Raw genomic sequence first — 7,693 nt, forward strand, 5'->3', positions numbered from 1 at the left:
CGCAATATGTCCTGGTGTCATTCTAATTCCTCTACACATGACAAGCTCTTCGTGATGCTGTGTGAAGCATCTTCAATATGTTATTGAAGATGCTTCACATGCTTCTTTTTCTTAATGTGAACTTTAAAGCGTGAAGGTAACACTCCAACTCCGCTCAAAGCGTGCAAAGCTGCAGTTTTCTCATCTCAACATGTTTTGTTTTACAGAAACTTCCTCTTTTCAGTGTTAAAATGGTAACTGTCAGGAGAAGATCTAATGTGATCAGAGCTTTAGGACTACCAGGCACAGTTTTCTCTTGTTTAGATGAGTAAAAATGACACATTGCAAGTAAAGCGTTACATGTTATTTCTTTCATTATGTGACCTGTCAGATTCCAGCTGAAACGTTGCCAGATTTTCCGCCTGTCCGTCCATTAAAACGTAATATTTGTCACCAAGTGTGACTTCTGAGCAGCGGGGGGTTCGTTCACACGTTACACCAACATGCTCACTTGACATCTGATGAATAGAAAGCAGGGCTTTGACTCTTCTTAAAACCCAAGTTTCAGTGCAGGAAATGGAAACAAAGAAAGGAGCCGTTTCATTCACCGTGTTAGCCAAGCAGCTACGAGCTGCGAAATTAAAGAACAGGAGCGTGAAGCCGCAAGAAAAGTTGTATCTGACACCCCAGAAGCAGCCAAAAGCAGATGAAAGAGGAAACGGCATTGATGGAAAACAGAGGCAGGAGGCAGAGGGCAGCTTCCTGACACCACTCATCTTTGTGCGGCTGCATCCCGTCCATATGCAAATGCAAATTATGCTAATGAGGACTCTCCCGCGGCCAGTTGCAGTTAAATGCCACCATTCAATCACTCGGTCAAAATCTGGTGCTGAATTGGCCTCCCTTCTTCTCAGCAGCTCAAATAGGCCATCAGTGGGCTATCAGGGGAGATGTGCTGAATAAAAGAGGCATTACGATCGACTATGAAAGCCCCCTCTTATGATGAGGCCCCCCCATGCCTGCAAACACCCACCGAGGTTATAGGGCGAGTGGGTCCCCTGGAGAAGAGCTTTCACTGCATGAATTCTCTAAGTGATAATGGCATCCCAATGCCAAGGGCTTTTTTCTTTTGGGGGGGGGGGGGGGGGGCAATGATTTCTGAGTCACATGTGTCTGATATATGTGCAGATTTTAATCAAGTGTCTTTTTTTCTTTATTGTTTTGACTTTTGAGGCATTTTTAGAACTTTAAACACACAGAGAATATTAAACTTGTCCCGTAGAATCAGTTGTGACTCCTCCAGGAGGTAACGTGACCCCCCCACTCAGGAGAAAGTCATTCATTTGTCTATATTTGCTCATCATCGGCTTGTTTAATCATACTAATGCAGATTTCTGCTTTAAATGACGTCAATACGACTGCTTTTCAGTTTTTTACTTGTTTGATTTAACTTCAAACTTCTCCAGTAGCGTGCAGCAGTCATCCCAGTAAAAACCAGTAACTAAGCAGCCTCGCTCTCAGAGACTCAGGAGATATGTTAGGGTGCAGAATTAATCACCACAGCTGTGAAAATGATGTCAAACGTGACGCTAAATGAGAAGGTCAAACAGCTAATGGCGGCATATAGATCGGACTGTGTTGCTGGTGTAAAAGCATCCAGCTGCAGTCGCAGGCCGGGTCGTGGTTGAACATCGATCCTGTCGATAAAGAACAGAAATGGTCATGTGGAGCTGCAGGACTCTCTGTGGATGGCACATGTTCACACAGTAATAACCTGTGACCCACTGTTTGTCTCCATCAGATGCCAGACCACTTTGACCAGACGGTGGTTCTGAACCAGCTCAGATACTCCGGCATGTTGGAAACGGTGAAAATCCGCCGCACCGGCTTCCCCGTTCGGAGAGCTTTCCAAGATTTCTGCTTCAGGTTCGTACCAGCTGGACTGCATGGAGACATGTGTCTCTCAGACATGATCCGACCACTCGGTTTCTTCTCCGCCTCCTCTGCAGGTACAAGGTCCTCATGAGGGGTGTGTTGATGCCGGATGACCCCAGGGGGCGCTGCATCCAGCTGCTGCACCTCTACGACAGCAGCAGCACAGATTGGCAGCTGGGAAAGACCAAGGTAGGGGACCGGTCGACTTTAAACTCTACGTGCACGCTCACATCATACCTTCATCTTTTATTCTTTTTATCTAATATGACCAAAGTTCTGCTCAAGACTTTACTCTTGCATAGCCGACCCAGGGTCAGGTCTGGTTCTGTGTTTTAGAGGCAGACAACATTGTCCACATGGTGCAAACGTCCGTGGCAGAACAGTTAAATCTCTTTGGGCTCATTTTAAAATATGCTGAAGACAGAAATTCATTTGTGAAAGCCAAGATCCCCACATCAGCAGCGAGACTCGTCCCTTGTGCTCAGTTGTCGGCAGGATAATTGACTTTCCTCCTGTCAGACTCTGAGCCTGTGAACGTCCCGCCGTCCTCTTTGCCTCTGGTCAGCGCCACTTCATCTGTATTCTCCGCACTAACGCGGAATATGATTGGATGCTGACTTACCTCATCACCCGGGGAAGGAAATCCACGTTGGCTGCACTCCCCTCCAGGCTTAACTTGTACAAATTCAGCTTGTGTGTGTGTGTGTGTGTGTGTGTGTGTGTGTGTGTGTGTGTGTGTGTGTGTGTGTGTGTGTGTGTGTGTGTGTGTGTGTGTGTGTGTGTGTGTGTGTGTGTGTGTGTGTGTGAATAATTGAGGTCCGGAGCACCTGAAGCCCTAACCCTAACCCTCATCTCTTCACTCTCTATCTCTGCCTCCTCCACACCGGATCAGGAACACCTTCAGGGTGTGTGTGTGTGTGCTGTGGGGAAATGACAGATGGGAGACACAGATCCCTAACCACAGCATGACCGTGTGATGCTGCAGGAGGTGACAGCAGTGGGTGATTAGTGTGTGTGTGTGTGTGTGTGTGTGGCTGTGGCTGGACGGATGAGTGGTCATTAGAGTGTGTATTTGTGTTTGTCCAGAACCAACAACAGTGCAAGGCTCTGAATGAAGCGTCAGCACAGCATCCTCCACGGGAAGCTTCGTCTGCAGGCGGCGATGTCTACTTTATACACAATGAACCAGGTCGTTTTACATTTACATGAAACTTCATCCCTGGCAGGACGGGTCTTACACGTGGCTGCGTCCGTGTGTTTTAATGCCACATGTTGTAAAAATGTACTTTTTTATCACCTCGATCATCTGTTTTATCAAAACAACAAAACGCAGAAGCAGCAACTTTCCGCTTCATGCGTTTCCGTGTTAACCACACCCACCTCACATGTCCAACCAATCACACGATACTTCTCAGGGTCCCTCTAGAAAAAAACTTCTGCCAGCCCAATGTGTCGAGAAATGTCTTCAAACACATCCGCAAGAACAAAATGAGGTCATTTTCTTCTCGGTGCCTCGAGGAACAAGTAAAAGTTCTCATTTCTTGTGGAGGATGTAACAAGCTTTAATGGTCAACGCCTTTGGGGGGCGTCAGACCACATGTTGGGAACTAGAGACATACTGAATGGAGATCTGGTGACTACGGAGGGTCACCTGACCTTTTCAGGAGAGCTGCTGGCTCTTTTTATTATTAAACATTCTGATTATTTTCTCACAGAAATGAGCTTTTCCAGCCTCCAGAATAGAAAGCAGGGTGTGTGTTCTGTCTGCAGGCTCTCCTTCTGCAGCAGCAACAACACTGTGCTCGGTACTGAACCACAAAGCCGTTCCCGCTGTCCACATCTGCCTGGAAACCATTCAATCAATTCTTCGTTGCTCAGAGGCATTGGTCCACTTTGTCCCACCGCCTGCCGCAGAAAGATTTACATCAAGCAGCTCCTTTCAGCTGGCACATGTCCTGACTATTGTCTTGAAGCTGTGTTTAGTTTTTTTTTTTTTTTTTACAGCCTTAAACTTAATTTTGTGGAACCGATGAGGCTCTGCTTGCTTCTTCCAGAGCTCTGTTTTCTCCACGGACCTGACCTGTGACTGTAAGCGCTGCTCCCAAAAGGCCCCCGAACAGCTACAATCAAAAAGCACAGAGGCTTAGTCAGGCTTTTGTTGCGCTAATTAGCATATTAATGCTTAAATAGGATTAGTCATTCAATTTACTGGCATGTGAATGTGTGCACGTTGTGTGTTGAAAACTTCAGTAGAAAGTGAGTTTTGGGAGGTCCCTTGTTTCTCAGTGTCTGCTTACATTAACCATGAAAGACAAGACATGAAGAGCTGCCTCCACAGGAATTACATTTCATTTCATGTGTGCACGGTTGGTTGTTCCTGGTAATTCATTTTAGAGGAACCAGAGAAGAGAATTACTCTGCTTGTTGAGTGTGCAATTAGTTCTTTTAATTTTCCATATGTTTTAAATTCCATAAAGCATTTCTGATTATAAATCAAAAGATTTACCAAGATAATAACTCGATTAAACGACTTTGACAGAAATGAGTAGATAATATTTGAAGTTTATTTTATGGAATGCCCCTTGAGATGTACCATCTCGTTTTTGAGGGGGTTCAGAAACATAAAACAATACATTATAATCAACAATTACACAAATTATACGCAAAACAAAACAAGACAAACTTGCTTACTCCTGCACCTCTCCCCACTCCTGCACATGTACAGATGTAAGACACAAAAATTACACAGCTAGAGATGTCAGAATCAGTGATTATTGAACATGTCACAGAACTGCATTAAAAAAAGATCAACGATGTAAAGAGCAATATGAGAATAAATTATGTTTACTCATTATCATTATTAATATTTTTTTAAACTATTTTTATTATTAAATTATCATGTTTTTATTGGAGTACAATTGCACGAAAATAAGATTTTATAGCTAAGAAAAGTGGGTTATTTAGGGGAATTAAGGAAACAATCATTTGCAGTTCCTCCCATTAGATGGCTCAGACACACAGAACTTTGTATTGTATTAGCAGCTAGGTAAGCTAGCATCTGCTACTGTAATATTTCCTTCAGTTTAGAAACAGTCGCCTTCTGAAGTGCAATCAGAGCAATATTTCATTTCCTTTAAACATCTGCTTTCTTAGAATATTAAAAAGTTAATTGAAAGAATATTATAATTATCTGTGGAGAACAGAAAATTATCCTGACAACTTCTTATACTGAATCTCTGTCAGAAGCAACTCAGCCTGTCGACCGTTCACTCTAGTTTATTCATATCAAACCTGTAAACCAACATGTTCCCAATTTAAATAGTTTTCTTCTGCTTTAAAGAGATTCTTTTATACTTTCTTCACAAATTAATTTAAATCCAGTTAGCATGGCTAGCATTAGCGTATGGTGGCTAATGTTAGCTTACAGAAAAAAACCTGTCTTAATGAATTGGTTCCTTAAGTTTTCTTGTGTGACATTTTATGACCATAGTGACTAAAAACTACATGCATCCCTCTAGTGATGTAAAAATAAATTTCTCTAAAAGCAAGCAAATAAAATCACATAACCAGGACTGAACACATTGTTCATTATTTTCCTCCGCTACAGATCTGACATGTTTTTCCTGAAGCAGCTCATGCAGCAGAAACCCGGTTTCAGTCTGTTCTGATGTTAAGTCTGAAGACTTTTCTGTGTTCTGCTGCTGAATTTCTGAACGTTGAGCAGCAGTTTTGTGTTTCTTTGTGCATCTGCTTGCGTGTGTGTGTGTGTGGAGGGGGGGGCATGTAATGCTTGTTTCCGAGTTAATTAACTTGACATCCAGCAAGTTTACATTTCCCCCTGAAAATCTCATTAGTGCCTGAGTGCTGAGGATCCCATGATGTCCGACAGGAGAATGGGAAGCTGTTTTCCTTCAGCCCACAGCTCCGTGATATTTCCCCGCTGTCTCTGCCATCAGAGACCGTGTCCCCCATCTCATTTTCCTCCCACCCTAATCGGATTAACCCCAGCAGCCCTCAGCAGCTCCAGCTTCTCTATCAATGAATGACAGCTTGGTTCCTACAGCAGGCAGCGGCACTAAGTGGCTGTGAGTTTCAGTCTTTTCACAGAGAGATGTCGTGGAAATCACTCGCCGCAGTAATCTGGAGCCTTTAGCGGCGCCAACAAAAGGAAAGGAGGATCTGGATTTGATTTATGTTGGCTGCTTTGTTCGGCTCGATTGTTCTCCTGGAAGGGAGTGTCAGCTAAACGGAGACGTGGACGAAAAAGCAGCACGTTGTCCATTTTTAGTTCTGTTGGTTTGTAAATCATTTATTCATGATGTGTGTAACAAAGTGAATGTAATGGAGGGTGTTTGTTGTTCAGCAGAGACGGGGAGTCGAGGATTTACTGCTGTCCATCACAAGCAGAGAATTGTCCACTTGAATTGTCTCTTAAAGCTGCAGACCAAGTTCGAAAAGCCTGATCTGAAAAGTAAATAAATAAATAAAACAATAAATAAGAGCTTTGGTTTGTAATAAAACAAAAAATTCTAATTTGAAAATTCGCCACATGTTAACATAGTTTTTCCTGGGTCTTATTATAAATATTATATATAAATATCACACTATTTTTATTTATATCCAAACAGCTTTTTGATTAGCATTGACCACTTCATGCATTTACCTAAATTATATAAATATAATTAAATAATAAACAGACATTACTCAGAGATCGTGAAGATGCAGATTGTTCTTCAAGCAGCGAGCACAAAGCAAGAGTTGCTGCAATTGTCTGAACATCTGCAGACCTGGATGTGAGGAACATTTCTCTGGCAGCTTTCTGCTAGAAAAATGTTTTTTATTTTCCAGTTTTAGTTTGTTTTCGCCACAGTTTTGCACCCAGACGAAACCGTTTACTGAGCGTCATGCATGGTTATGAGTGTCGTCCAGTCTTCTGGTCATCAGGCTTATTTTACACAACAGATGCAACACATTTCTTCAACACATCTGCATGTTTATAAGCAGAAAGTGGATGATGTGTTGGGTAAGACTGAGGAGCGCTTAAACATCCCACCATCCTGGAGGGACTTTATTACGTACAAAACATAAAAAACTTTCAGATTCATGTGGAAATTAGATGCAGACAATTGAAAGATTTTGTTAAAACTTGAAGGATTTAAGTTTAATTTTAGCCTTCATTAAAAAAAATGATAAAAAAAAACTTTTAATTTTTCCATTTTCCTTCTTTTTTTTCTTGCTTCTGTCTTTGTCCATCCCCAGGTCTTTCTGCGGGAGTCTCTGGAGCATCGCCTGGAGAAGCAGAGGGAGGTGGAGGTGCTGAAAGCAGCCATGATCATCCAGGCCCACGTCATGGGTTACATGGCCAGGTACGCCTCAACCGTCGCTCCTCAACTCAACAGCAGCTTGATCGCCGCTGGAGTTGATCCCTGTTTGATGCTGATCCCCGTTTGATGCTGTCCTCCACACAGGAAGCAGTACAGGAAGCTGCTTCAGTGCATCGTGCTCATTCAGAAGAACTACAGGGCTATCTATTGGAGGAGGAAGTTCCTGCTGCTCCGCTGGGCTGCGCTCACTTTCCAGAAACGTGTTAGAGGCCAGCTGGCCCGCCGGGCCTACAGCCAGCTGCTGGAGGAGAGGAAGAAGAGGGAGGAGGAGGAGGATCGCAGGAGGATGGAAGAGGAGATGGAGAGGTGATTTTTTCTATTTAAAGGGGTTGTCGCTGCTGCAAACAGTGGAAAGATTTTTCATTTGTTCTGATGAAAATATCATCAGAACCGGC

At 43.3% G+C, this 7,693-nt stretch overlaps 1 protein-coding gene across 1 annotated transcript in view; it reads left to right on the forward strand.

Moving 5' to 3' along the window:
• Positions 1 to 7,693, forward strand: part of myo10 (myosin X) — a 170,150-nt gene that overhangs the window by 139,229 nt on the left and 23,228 nt on the right. Inside the window, exons 19-22 of the mRNA XM_079243723.1 lie at positions 1,781 to 1,905; positions 1,989 to 2,103; positions 7,174 to 7,280; positions 7,383 to 7,604. Of these exons, the coding sequence (XP_079099849.1) occupies positions 1,781 to 1,905; positions 1,989 to 2,103; positions 7,174 to 7,280; positions 7,383 to 7,604 (569 nt within the window). The remainder of the gene's footprint in view (positions 1 to 1,780; positions 1,906 to 1,988; positions 2,104 to 7,173; positions 7,281 to 7,382; positions 7,605 to 7,693) is intronic.

This window comes from Telmatherina bonti (assembly GCF_933228915.1).
Source record: "Telmatherina bonti genome assembly, chromosome: 7".
Classification (NCBI taxonomy): Eukaryota; Metazoa; Chordata; class Actinopteri; order Atheriniformes; family Telmatherinidae; genus Telmatherina; species Telmatherina bonti.